General features: G+C 38.4%; 1 protein-coding gene and 1 long non-coding RNA gene across 7 annotated transcripts in view; both read right to left on the bottom strand.

The window, feature by feature from the left end:
- Positions 1–3,387: 3,387 nt before the first annotated feature.
- Positions 3,388–14,797, bottom strand: part of LOC134678544 (protein PRRC2A) — a 37,460-nt gene continuing 26,050 nt past the window's right edge. For 2 of the 5 annotated variants that reach the window (XM_063537128.1, XM_063537129.1), the window contains exons 13-15: positions 10,253–10,441; positions 8,790–9,012; positions 3,388–8,212 (exon numbers count right to left, since the gene is read on the bottom strand). In XM_063537128.1, coding sequence (XP_063393198.1) covers positions 8,100–8,212; positions 8,790–9,012; positions 10,253–10,441 — 525 coding nt within the window. In that variant the 3' untranslated portion in view covers positions 3,388–8,099. Of the gene's footprint in view, positions 8,229–8,789; positions 9,013–10,252; positions 10,442–14,797 lie in introns of all 5 variants that reach the window. The other 3 variants (XM_063537130.1, XM_063537132.1, XM_063537131.1) reach the window with 3 other exon arrangements.
- On the bottom strand, positions 12,414–14,691 carry LOC134678828 (uncharacterized). Of its 2 annotated transcripts, none has more exons than XR_010100251.1 (3): positions 14,537–14,691; positions 13,135–13,486; positions 12,414–13,049 (listed from the first exon to the last, which is right to left on the bottom strand). It is a non-coding gene; the product is annotated as an uncharacterized LOC134678828 (long non-coding RNA). The 2 variants fall into 2 exon arrangements; XR_010100250.1 differs by having other exon boundaries at positions 13,135–13,300.

Here is a 14,797-nt window from a genome sequence, read left to right as displayed (position 1 = left end):
AGGTATGATCTTATTAAGGATAGGTATTATTCCTTTTCTTATAGGGTAATTGTCCTACCCTCGGAGTCTAGTTAACAGGAGGCAAATTCAGTTTAATACTCGTATTAACTTAGACACTATATTTAGAGAATTTAATTTATCATTAGCTCAGTAGCTCTGTGAGTGGTAGACCTCGCGGACCCCTTTTCTTCGCCATGCCATTATGGAAAATAAGTAAGTACCTCTAGGTATCGGTTGAGAAACGCAGGCAGAGTAGAACAGCTAGGCATACGTTAACATTTTTGCTCGTTCTAAAACGAGGATGTTAAGCGCACACTCCGACAATTATACGTCCCATAGATGGATACAGTACCTATGCAAGGCACACAGATCGTCTGTCATACGTACATAATTCTACTTTATAAATATAAAATACTCAATCGTACTGATTCATCGTGCAAACATGCCGTGGTATTTGTAAACTTCATACTTTCAACACTTACTAGGATGATGTAGAGAGCTGTGTTTAGAAACAAATGAAACAATCAGAACCTTTAATTATAAATACATATATTGACGGAATTGGCCGCATTGACCTTATATAAATGATTAAATTGTTTAACCCTTTAACCGCCACAGTCTGATATATAAGACATTACATATCCAGCTCATTTCGCCACAGTCTGATAAATAAGACAAAGATCTGATTTGGTTTTTACAGCACATTTATAACTCCCGTAACTATGCCAACCTTATTCTGCGTGGTACAATTACTGTCGGTGGCGACATGAGAACGCTCGATTAAAAATTGCTGGCGGTTAAAAGGTTAATATCCGAAAAATCGATATTTTCTCTCTTTTAACTTTATCGTAGTAATTAATTCTAAAAGGTATAAATGTGTAAATTGATTAACCACTGCATCGTCTATGGAGATGCAGTTCACAGAGGTCACAGCCAGCCCAGCCGGGTACAGCCAGGGTAACGGCCCAGGATACGGGCAAAGCTCCGTGTTGTCTGGGCGTTGAACCTGGATCCCCAGGACTACTCGGGTAGACGTAGCTATTAATGCTAAGTAAGTATGTAATGCATTTTTGAACTTTTTCACGATAATGTCTTTAGAAATTTATAATACTAGTAGGAGCTTACTGAAAACGGATCAGTTTGTACAACAGTTCAGAAACAATTGGCGTAAACCAAAATTTAGCAACATGCGATCATTTTGAGTCTTTCGAGGAATCGAGGCTACACTAATACATATAATATCCGAAATAGCTGGGTTATTTATTGCTTCTATGATACAGTAATAATTTATGTTTCTTTAATCTCTATGAGCGTGGTCATGGTCATCTAAAAAATATAGACTGAATATGGTATCTCCCATTAACATTAAGGCTTAAGCTATGGAAATTCTATAAAAAATATGAATCGAATTGTAAGTTACCTACCTAATCGAGTAATAGCGATGTGTTATCGAGCGATTACCTATGTCACAACCTGTGGCCTATTTTATAAAGCTACGAAGCTACGAAGTCTCGTTCTAACACATAGGGTTAGAAAGAGACTTCCGCTTGTAAATTGTAACTTGTAGCTTTATAAAATGGGCCACAGAAGTTTAAACAAATAAAATGTGGTATGCTCGGACGGAAAAACATCCCATTAGGTATATTAATATTATAGCCCTACTATTATTTTATTATCCCTGTAAGGCCTAATAAGTGTCCCCTCTGGGTTTGAAATTCAGACGGCATTTCATAAAGCTACGGCCTGCTCAGGTTCTCGGGATTAGATTGCCATACTGGGGCTTAGCAGATGCAACTCATGCAACAGGTAAGGAAAAAACAACAGATCACTTCGGTAGACCCTTCTTTTTATAAGGCATTAAAACTGTGTAACTAAAATTGTTAACATTTTATTGACATTGTCCGAGGCGCCGGCTCGACGGAGGACTACCCCTGGCCACGGGAGCACTGGGGTGTCGAAAACTGGCTCGGCGCCAAACAAGCATTGCTCTAAATACATAAGTACCTACATGTTTTCGCTTCGGCTTGCGAAAGTAAATAGTACATGTGTATGATAATTGATAAGCGTAAGCTTTGTTTAAAGAGGAACTAAAAGCGATAATAATGTTTAATGAGTTACCTACCTAAATACCTATTCAAGGCGTTGGCTTAACCGCCAATGGAAACATTAAGGTGGTAGTTTGTTAGTTTTGAGATAAGTACAGAGGCACTTATGGCGACAGGCGAAGTAGAGTCAGACCAAGATAACTCTGCATAGCATTTGTAAAGAAAATGTGTGACCAGTTCATCATCCCTCACTTTGTTCTATTAACCCATTGACGTATAGTAAGGACTGGCCTTACGTGCAATAAGAATGGGGCCAGTACAGCGGTATGGCACCGCAACAATGCGATTAGTTGATGAGTTCGCATCACGCGCGCGATTGGTCGCAACTAGTTGTGTTAGACTGCACGATTGGCTCGAATTCGTGAGTGACACCGCTGAACTAGTACCATTTTTAGTGCCCGTAAGGCCTGTCCTGTAACATTATACATTCTAGTTCGTTGGTTATAACTATTTTAGATTTTAAAAGCGACTCGGACCATTATATGGACAAAGAGAATAGAGTGCATAGAGACGGATTGTTTAAGTAAGTTTATGTAGCCACTGTAAACTTACTGCCATCTTTCGACAAAACATGAAACTGTTAGAAAGTCATTTGACTTTGATACTTATTCTCTTTGCGATGGACTATTTTCAGATTATACAACATAATAGTTAATACCTAATAAGTAATGAGAAGTTAACCCTTCTTTGCATGATTTTTTATTTTTGCACGAAATTAATATATGTATTACGTAATTGTTTGCGGATTATGGGAAAAATGGTTAAAAAATTATAACATCGATTTTCACTGCGAAATCAGTGTTAGAAGTTGAATAGGCTAAATCATATTTATGTAAATATGTAATTTTCAGTAATAGATATATGAAAATTTTTACTACCATTAAAAAAGTACACTATTTGTGATATACCTATGATAAAGATTTTAAATATAAAATAATTTACAAACCCCGAAAACATCGTTCAAAATCACATACAAATAATCATCAACTTCTGGGTTTTTCCAAATTTTCCGACATTTCGTTTTAAAACAAATGTAATTTTTATAAATTAAGATACTGCGTAAATTTATGTAAAAATGGAGATTTTGCGAATGGAAACTCTCGCTCAAGTGTCAAAGAATATTAAATTTTAAGATGAGACATACATTTTATGAATATGCCTTTTATAAGGGGGATTTTTTGTTAAACATACAAAGAGGGATTTTGCGAGAGTAATTTCATTTTGTATGAACTCATGCCATTTGTGTTACTCAGTATAAGGATTTCTAAATAAAAGGTATAAATCGATCATAATATTTTTATTCGCATACAATAATTGATTATGATACATTGAGCGCAAAACGCGCGTCGCTAGCGGCCGTCGAGCGAGCAAACGCTCGCTCGCCTTTCGCTTCAAATTACATTACAATATTCATTCATATTGCAGCTTTCATGTTGCAATAACCGTCGCTACATATTCACTAGTGAGAAGTCTAGAGGCAGCATCTGTCAGTACGTGTCGGCGCGGGCGCCTTCGCACGAGGCCGCTAACCGTTCGCGTATATACTTAAATATAGCAGTCCAATAGACTATCCCTTGTCTCTTCATCAAATATATTTACATACAGACAAACGGCGCGGCAGGCGCGCCGACGCCGAGCCCGGCCCGCGCGGCGAATCCGGGCGGCAGGCGGATCCACCATACACTTCCAAAGTACTCTAACAGATCGTTTCCTTGCAAGCCTCAATGCCCTTACACGGCTCAAATACAAATATAGTTCGTTATTTGCAAGAAAGAAGGTACATAACGGTGTTTCTTTATAATAAGAACCTTCGGCATCCTACAACTGGATTGATGTAATATTCGTATTAACTATCATGCGATACATTCAACATTATATTACACATGCAACAGGTAAGCGTAAACCAAGTCACTGACAGTTCATAAAAGGAGATCAGGAGTGAATGGGAGCTACGAGCGTAACGCTCGGCTCCTCTCCTCACATTAGCACAGAGATTGATTTGTCTCTTAGTCCGTAACGCAGTCGTAGACAACCTCTGGATTTAATCAAAGTACTCTAAGGCAGTATCATAACGTGTAGTAGGATGTACACAACAATGGAAGAAAACGGTTGTAATTATTACACGACTATCTAAATCTAGCTATAAACAACACCGTTGCTCGGACCGGACGCATGTTATATAAGCTCGGTTGGCTAAGTAATCGTGCCCATACACACAGCTTGCTACAAGTCTTGATATATTTTATCGAGACGCCACGCATGCAGATGCGGTACACTAGAATAGACATGCCAAATAGGTAATAGTGATCGTGATCAAATTCTCTGGAAATAATAACATTATAACTGGGCCACCCGTGCAAAGGTGAAATCTTACGAACGTTTCATAAGTAAGGTGGTTGTGCTGATTGATTAAAATACTTACCTATACCTGTCATTATATCTATATGTACAGTCTTTTCTAGTGTCTGTATAATACACAATGATGCCATAAATGATTTTAACTATGTGACCAAAATAGCGTAAAATGTGTCAAAACTTGTAGAAAACGTACCGATAACTACTTATTAGAACCAAGACCGTCTCCCGCTTCCTGTGATGCTAGCCGCTTGCATGCAGTCTTTGCCACTGGCGCAGTGGCCGCAGCACAAAGGTACGGCTTTCGGCGCCTAAGAATTACGCAAGCGAATGTCTCTAATTCCAACCACCACTTTTACTCAGAATGCTACTTAAAACGATGGAGGTCTACAATTAGTAACATCCAGTTGCAGTAAGTATGCATTAAACCAATATTACATCTAAGTCTTATTCGATTCTAACTCGTCTACTTTATTTTATCGAAAGGACTGTATGTGAGGAAGTTGAAACTAAATAACTAAAGGTATCAATAAAAAGATGTAGCTTTATAGTGAGTCTAAAATAGAGTTAAATCAAGATAAGTCTGAAACGATTTTGATAGCACAGCAGTGCGAGTGTTTTTATACGTCATAGGGTGGTATTCCACCAATTTCTTTGTACAATCTGTATTACATCTCACATTTTGCTTTACTGAGAGTGTGAGACACACTGACATTGGACAAATAAATTGGACAGGTGGAATACCAACCACAATTTCATAGTAGTTTGACGTTTAAAAAATCGTTGCAGACTTTATCTTGGTTTAACTCTAGCTGTTTTGATAGAATTTGCGTCGTATTGGCTCTTAGAGTCTGGCGGGTGTAGTGGGGCCGGGACAGAGGGCCGGGCCGCCGATGCACGGACAGCTTTTCTAACTTGTGGCAGTCACGAGTAATGATAAGGTATATACTCGTATATGTCTAGTTATAAAACACTAAGATATAATGCCGTTGTTTTTATTTATTCCTTTCTAAGGGTTTGGTCACATACATACACACAATGCATTCGCTTTTGAAATATAGGTATAATCGCAAACAGCTATAAAGTAGAAAAAAACCCAACGGTTTCGATCCCACCACACCACCACATCCAGTTGTCGACGAAATTATAGAATGTTGTATCTCACCAACTATGAGTTGAATGCCAAAAATATATGACCCCGTTTTAAACAATTTTTTTTAATAAAAACGCACACGCAAATCTGTCGCATTTTCTAATTTTGTATTAAGCTAAATTCATAAAATTTAGTGCCATCAATTTACCACAAATGATGAAACAAAGGGCGACTGCATTTTAAATTATTTAGGTCATTGCCATAATGCTAATACATGCTGGATAAAGTGTATTTAGAAATTAACCTAGTTTATGCACAGGCACTTGTAGGATTGCTTCTTGATGTTTGTAAAAATCAATCTAGTGTATTGCTTTTTATAATACTACATATAAAATTGGCAAAAGTGTCGGCCGTGTTAACACGGATTGCCAGTGCTACATTTCTGTTATTTCTATCTTAACGGGATTGGTGTACGCCTTGTATGCAATATGCTACCAACTAAGCTACATAATAGTTACAGCAAGGGTGTGCGATGTACGTGTAGACTGAGGGGGCAAAACTAGAAGCGAGGTGCGTGTTCAACAAATTCATAAATGCGCCGTATTCAAACAACGGGGTACTTACTGCCGGTTGTTGGTAAGGCGAAGGCGCTACTGCCATTAAGATTAAATTAGAATCAACCTTATCAACAACTGATAATATGGTATATCCCTTGTTTGAAAACATTTTTGAACTTGTGATAAACTGACAGGATGTTCTAATTACTCGGCGGATGAATTAAGCTGAGGGTATCCAACAGCCCCTATTGGCCTACTACAACATCAACTCCACACTTTGGCTATATATCAGAAAATAAAATAAATTTAACTCGCACGATGTTCTTATGGCGTCTGTTAGCAATGCCTCTGTCTTATATCAAAGATTGCTGTGAACTGATGATTGATTTTACCTAAGGTTGTACAGAAGTAAAAGAGTTGAGAATGGTGAAGAGAGAATGAGTCCGCTTAAGAAAAATATTTGGCTACTTAGTTCAGTTTGATTTCACGGAGCGACCCCATTGAGGTATTTTAACAAGTCATGGTCGTCTAGTAGTGACTATACCTTCACTGCAACCAACTAGTCTTGGTAAATTTTAGAAACTATATAAACCATTAATTATCAGAAGTAAATTTAGTCTCATATAATAATCATTACATAATTTAATAAATAAATTACTCTTATGCATTATTGCTATTTCATAATTCAATTTAGAGTTAATACAAATTATACACATAGAATTCGAATTTCAAGTAGTCAGTATCAAATACAAAAGCCGCCAAAATGTTCAGATCCATCGGGAGTCGGGACTGGACGCCTCAACGCGCAGAACAGGTAACCCGAAGTATGTGAACAGCTTGACTACCCCCTACTTTATGGCCGGCGTCCACTAAAGCCACGAGTCATTTTTGTAGACAAACAGTAATTGAACTTAATATTATAAGGTAGCAGTTTTAATGACTGAAAATACTTAATTTTGGCGTAGATTGACCAGTTAGCATTGAAATTACGCTAGTAACTCCACTACGTTAAGTTTCATTATTGTTAGTATAAATAATGAGCGCCAGCCATTACCGTTCAATCGTCTGTAAAATGTTCATTCAAATGCATCATATATGTAATCATATTTTCGTACATTTTGTACGGAGATCAGTGCTTGCTACGTTACCTACATAAGACCTAATGAAAACTCTAAGTATAATAATAATAGGTATTGCACAGATATCATAACGAGCGAGTATTTGTTGTACACGCAATGACAAGTTCGTATATGGATTACATGTGATGGAATTTATAGCGAATCAATCAATCAATCAATCTATGTAAGTTATCGTATAAATAAAATAGATCTGATTGTCGGATGTTATGCTGTTAACCGCCATTCACAATTCTTTGACATCAGACAGAGTGTGCGGTCGATATAGTTATAAATATATAGACACAGTTTGATGAGAAATGTAATAGCTGCATTTTGAGGACTTTTGACATAGATATTTTAAGTAACTAATATTACACGTTAAAAGCACTTTCAAGTTCATGCTTGTAATTAAAACCATAGCATCTAGTTTGCTATAAATCATAATAACACTATATTTATTATTATATTTTGAAATAAATCATTTAAAAGTAGTAATTCTAGAAACTAGTTTCCGATCAATCATTACAATTATTAATCATAATATCCAGTTCACAGAAAACTCATTATAAAGTGTGAACAATCTACGAGCGAACTCAGTATTATGTCGTAAAGTAATACTTGTCGTCGCAGCCTTTTTCGGCCGGACTGGACAATGCAATAAATTCATTAAAATACGATAATGTCAATAATTCAAATAATAACATTGTATGCATAAGTGCATTGAGATTTGTATGAAAAAAAATCGTCTGCCAGTGTTTGCACCTCACATAATCTTAATCTTCGATAATTTACGTTTAACTTATAATACCGAAATCGTCGGTTGGCGTTTTGCTTGTTTGGGTAGAGGCGCGCGGAGCCGCGCGGCGCGCGCTCACTCGGCCTTCACCTCGGCGGGCTGCGCCTCTACGGGCGGCGCCTCCGCCTCCTCGGGCGCCGCGGCCGGCTCGCCGCTCTCCGAGGGCCGCTCCATCACACCGCCGCCATCTGTACCCACATTATACTATGTATAATACACATAAGCTGCCTACTTTTACCTTCATTCAAGTTTCGCACAAGTTACATTCATATATTGATATAGTTATACATAAGTAAGAGCATTTCAGTAATCAAAAATTTTGAGAGTTAACGCATGTGATCAAAACTGCAAATGGTTCAGTACGAAAAGTAGTAAAGGTTAAAATAAAAATACATTTCTCTAAGGGGTTTCTTTATATAGAAGAGTTATTGATGCATGGTGGCAACCGATTCAATAGCAGTCATTCGGTACACATTAATCGGATATTTAATTTTTTTTAGAAATACAGGATAATTAACCCAAACGTTAAAATTGCATCCTATATACAAAGTATATACACCACCTACTGAAAACCTCAAAACGGTTTGCTTAGAATTGAGTCAAAATTGAATCAAGAGCGGCCGCAACTTTAATGGAATTTTTTCACCAAGCCCAATCTTAAAAATGTAACGTAAATGAAGGAAGTAAATACTAGTCCGTAGTTTTTCAGTAGTGAATGTTACACGTCATATATGCCACAGGACTCACTAGTACTTTTCAGCGTACATATGTATGGTAGTTGTTGCAGTGGATACTGACTGCGCTGGTGGTGGTGGTAGTAGAGGTTGTGTCGCGGCGGCGCGTGGTGCGGGCGTGCGGGCGCGGGCGGCGCGCGGTACAGCGGCATGGCGGGCGCGTGCGGCCGCTGGATAGGCGCGGGGTAGCGCGGCGCCGTCAGTCCGCCGCGCGGCATGCCGCCGCCGCACCGCCCGTTGTTGCCGCCGCCCATCTGAAACAATACCCACATGGGAATGAGCTACAACGTACATACTATCAAGATAAATCAACTTCTTTATGTCACTTTTTGTCATGAATATGTTCCCCTTGGACATTCTTTGGTTGCCCTAGTGTTATACCACTTAACACGTTCACTGTCCGAATCGAATTGTTAACCTTACGGTTTTATAATACACGCTTGCCGTGACCCAAATATAGTGAAGGTGTTAAATTAAATTATGTATTTTTGTGGTAGTTATAACTGTTAATAAGCCCATTTCAAAACAGACAATCTACCGAACATTTTTAATACAATGATCTAGAATAGGTAACAAGTCCGACAAGAGCTCGAAAATGACCCACATGCAATGCACACACATGCACTCGACGCACAGTTTGAGGTCAAATATTGTAATGCCGCGCAAGAGGTTAGGCAGTCACATCTTTTTAATAATAGCGAGCATCGAGCAACTGGGTAAATATTAAATGCTGTGCGCAAAGTTTATTTATGGAGAAGGGATAACTATCAGTGGTATGTCATATAGACAGTTTTCGCCAAAATGTACTAAAGAGCAATTTTTTAACGAGCAGATACGTCTGCAAGCGATACTCCAAATTTGGTATTAAGGGGGAAAAAATGATTAAGAGCAACGCACGGATTGCGTAGGCTGCGGATTCAAGTCCTGCTGAAAGCGTAACTTATTCCATTTTTACATTTAATATAAAATTTGTAGTGAATTCTCATTTACTACGCTACTAGCACCCGAAAGAAAAGGATGAGTATAGATTTCCTGGTTCTTACTGACTGACAAATTGGTTTGACTAACTATATATTATACCTATTAAGATACCTGCGCCGAAGGCCCGGGCCTTATAAGCTGGCATACTTCATACTTTTGTAAATGAATGCTGTTAAGCAATAATGGTGAACACTCAAACCGCATATTTTTGCAATATGATGTCAACTCAAAAAAATATGCTTACTATTTTAGACAAAATCCAAGTGTGAATGTTACCATTCACATGTTTAATATGAACTTGCAGTTTTGTCTATGGTACACATGGGGATATGAAACATTTGAAACTAAAAAATATATTTACCTCCTTTAGTCCAGGTAAATTAAGTAGTTATTCTAACAAAAGTTGCAAAATAATAAATTGCAATGCATATTGATATAGCGAGCTGCAAAGTGCTTTTAGACACTTTAAGAATGAAATCTAATGTGATGTGATACTATGATATAGCATCTAACCTGCTGCTGATGTTGCTGATGCTGTTGGTGCTGCGGGTGCTGTTGGTGCTGCGGGTGCTGCTGGTGTTGCTGGTGCTGCGGGTGCTGTGGATGCTGCGGGTGGTGCTGGTGCGGGGTGTGCGCGGGCGGCGGGTGCGGCGGCGGCGCATGGTACTTGTGCTGCGGCGGGGAGTGCGGCGGCTTTTGTACCTACACAACAACGCATTGTGTATTCATACAAAGTCATTCTAGAATGTTTCTTGATCCAACTGATTTTGATAACGGTTAAACCTAAGGCACTGGTCCCACCGCGAGCTAGTAAGCTATGAGCTATCGGCTATAAACACGAACAAAAGATAAGCACTCCCGTGTAAATAAAAGAGACACGGCGATATTTATAGCTCACCGCTGGGCGAGTAACTATAAATATCGCCGTGTCTCTTTTATTTACACGGGAGTGCTTATCTTTTGTTCGTGTTTATAGCCGATAGCTCATAGCTTACTAGCTCGCGGTGGGACCAGTGCCTAAAACGGTACGTATTCAAGTATGTATGTAGCATGACAAATACGAACACTTCCGAGAAAATACGATCGTAAAGGTACAGGTTGTTTGGTGGTAGGTACAAGGCTTTTGGTGTTTCTAATTTTTTTTTACTAAAATGTGTACCTGTATAACCACAGCACAACGTGGACACTGGTGACCATAGTTTGGTAATGATGGTTTACGGGTAAGAAATTTAATTTTTTTTTTATTCACAATGAAAATCAACACATCTATTTTATCTAAAATAACTCGAGTTTGGGTTAGGACCAGGAATCGGATACCGGTATTTTTTGTACGGGAACGAACCCGGTATTTTTTCGTTCTTTGTTCATTACTTTATTTCTAATTGGGCAATCTAAAAATACGAAGTCGTTACCTAAACCTACATTTGGTGTAAAAAATATATGGTTATTTCGAGGTTTTTGCAAAATAAAGAGACGACTTACGAATATTTTATAACTAGATAAGAACCCGGCTTCGCTCGGGTATAATAAAAGATAATACTCATTTTGGATTAAATAATTATTTCATTTTAGACTAAACGTTTATCAAGGCGGCGGTTAGCTATCCCATCTCCGAAAACTTTATACTTATGCGTTTATTAAAACCTCGATCTTTCCCCTTTTTACCCGACTGCGCGACGCAAAGGAGGGTAATTAGTTGACCTTAATAATGTTTGCCCGAACAATCATTGCCAACATTTTCAAGAGCCCGGTTTATTGCAGGTTTAGTTCAAAAATGATTTAAAATGTTTTTTTTTGCATTTCTATAGTGGCTATAGTAACCTCTATAGTAATTATAGTAACTGATATTGAAATAACCGGACCTAACGTAATCGTTTTTTGTCAGCTTTTGACCCCCCCCCCCCTAAAATCATCCAAAAATTCGAAAATTCTTCGAATGACCCCGTTTCCTCCTACGTCATGCTACCATCATCCGATGTCCGGACCCCCCCCCTAATTTGAAATGACGTAATTTATGAATAGCCCCTAACGGCCTAACCCACTTTTCAATTTTTCTGTTAGTAGTTTGGTTCTATAAGGATTGCCAGTTCCAACCTAACCTAACCCCCTTTTCTGGTAGCAGTTCGGTTCTGTAAGGATCGTAGTTCTAACCTAACCTAAACCATTTTTATGGTAGCAGTTCAGTTCTTCAAGGATTGCAGTTCAACCCTAACCTAACCCACTTTTCTGGTCGTACGTAGTTCTGTTCTGTAAAGGCAGCGGTTCTAACCTAACCTGCTTACTTGTTGCATTTCGGTTCTGTACCTCTCACCTAAGGGGCTGTCCATAAATTACGTCATCGTATTTGACCATTTTTGAGTTTTTGACCCCCCCTCCCCTAACATCATCCAAAAATCATGCTTCGAATGACCCCGTTTCCTCCTACGTCATGCTAGCATCATCCGATGTCCAGGCCCCCTCCCCCTTATTTGAAATGACGAAATTTATGAATAGCCCCTAACGGACTAACCCACTTTTCCATCTCAAAGGAGGGAACCCAAATTTCATGCACCCATCATGGCACTAAAATGTCAGTATGGAAGTTGTGAGTACAATTTCATCTCAATTCACCTGACGATTTATAAAAAGACATGCTGACGTTATTTTTATTTATTTTTACTTGATTTACAAAAAATATATCTTATATAAAAATAGTACAATTTACTACAACAATCAGTCTTTTGCAATTAAATACATATAAATAAACGAATTAAACTAAGTATATCATATAAAGTTAGCCTTTCACAAAACCAAGTATAATAAGGCTATGAGGTATTCCACCAAAGATTAGCAAGGACCATGATTCCATCAGAGATGTGCAAGGATGCGTAGAGAGGTAGATTTGTTTCTTTAGAGTGAATATTAGAATTACTTCAATTACCTATCCTCACTCAGCGCAGTCCTGGAGGACAATTTGTATTGGTTCTTACAAACACATTCCTCGCTATGCATCCCCACATCCCAGAAGAAACCGCAGCTTTACCATCTGTCAAACACACTCTTCTCAAAACATTTTTTTGTTTCAAAATGTCTAAAACTTGAAATGACTTACAATTTCTTAAAACATTAAAGTTTTTATCTGAATTTTAATTTTGGATTTTCTCCCCTTAATACAAATTTGAAAAGAACTGAACCTAGTTAATACATTTTCATCATTTGGGTGGTCTTCGGGCCGTGATGTTTAACTTTGTTTCATAATACCGTCCTGCTCTTCGTCTCCTTTTAAAGTGACATAATTAATTCCTTCAGCATTTATGTCAAGATAAGTGACCTTAAATAAAAATAAAATACCTAATGTAATAAATACATGTCCATAAGAAACAAAACTTTGTGCATATAATTATCATTATACATACCGGAAAGTCATCAAAAAAATCCAGAGAGCTCTTCGATATAGAAGCAAATGATTTTGAGATTTCGGATGCTGTAGTGTGGATGTATTTTTTTTTATCTCCACAACCTTATTAATCCACATTTGTCTGGCAGTCTTCTGGCTACAGCATTCAAAATACTTGAAACTATCTGCAAAAAATGAATATTGTATGGGTATATAAATACAGATTTTAAAAGTATAACTGGAACTGGAAGGGAGGATTAGAGCCACTTGCACCATCCCACTAACCCGGGGTTAAGCATTTAAACCGTGAAGGCAGGCGTGGCTCACTCCGTGATTTCGTCGCTTTGCTACTTCAAAATACTTGAAACTATCTGCAAACAATGAATATTGTATGGGTATATAAATACAGATTTTAAAAGTATAACTGGAACTGGAAGGGAGGATTAGAGCCACTTGCACCATCCCACTAACCCGGGGTTAAGCATTTAAACCGTGAAGGCAGGCGTGGCTCACTCCGTGATTTCGTCGCTTTGCTACAGGTAGCTAAAAGTACATCCGTTCCGCCCTAATTTTGGGGAAAGCCATAAGCCGTGCGTGGCGCTGTCGCCACCTAGCGGCCATATCTGTGCTGATCGTAACAGACACGTTTTGTTAGAGAGTGAGTCTTCTGCATCTAGTACTATTATTTATTCTGTCGTGAAGGCCCACTTGCACCATCTCAATATCCCGGGGCTAAGCGGTCAAACCGTTAACCCAATGTCAAATTGTACTGGTAATCATGGTAACTCCAGATTTAACCGGTTAACCCCAGGTTAGTGGAATGGTGCAACTGAGCCTAACAGTGTCAAACTGTACTGGTAACCATGGTAACTTAACTCCAGGTTTAACCGCTCAACCCGGCCTAACCCGGGATAGTGAAATGGTGCAAGGAATAATTTCACATTTTTTTTGGGTGATAGAAATAGTTTATACATATTAAGTAGCTACATAAAATAATAATAATTATTCATGGATACATGTGTGTGGACACAGCACATTAAAGTTCAATTTAGATTTAATCTTAGGAAAAGCACTTACCAAGATTTGTATGACTTATATTTATATCACATTATATGTATGCATCTGCTGCATATTATATTTGCAAGTACTTTGTGTACAGTCGGCAAAGCTATTAGCTTGGCATGGTACCCCTGTATATACATTTGTATGCAGAATGCTAAGCTAATTTTTGCTGATGGTACCTGGCAAATATTTTACCGTGACAATAGTTACATACAGTAAATAAATCTTTACGAACCGCCCTTCGTTGCATTGTTTTTCAGCGTTTGTGGCAAGGTTTGTTCAGGTAACAAAATTATTTGTCAACAACATGACAACAATAATAAAAGATTGAAACAATTATGTCGGTTAAAGATACTCACGATTTTCGGCATAGGTTTGTTTTACGCGGCGGTGCCGTGTCATCGTTAGTAAGTATAGTCCTCCTCCTCCTCATCGTTTTCGATGACGGCGACCCCAAATAAATCGTTGACGTTGTCTAGCGTGAACCCTGGCTGGCCAGGCCGAACTTGGCCTTTAATAGTGTACTCTATTGCACGCGTGACAATAAAGTTGGCTAGCTGCGTCGAGCGTGTACACGTAGGAGGGCTTAGGTTAGTCACAAACATTTAGACCCTTTACTG

This window comes from Cydia fagiglandana, chromosome Z (assembly GCF_963556715.1).
Source record: "Cydia fagiglandana chromosome Z, ilCydFagi1.1, whole genome shotgun sequence".
NCBI lineage: Eukaryota > Metazoa > Arthropoda > Insecta > Lepidoptera > Tortricidae > Cydia > Cydia fagiglandana.
The sequence above is the reverse complement of the archived record's forward strand: the minus strand, read 5'-3'. Positions and strand labels throughout refer to the sequence as shown.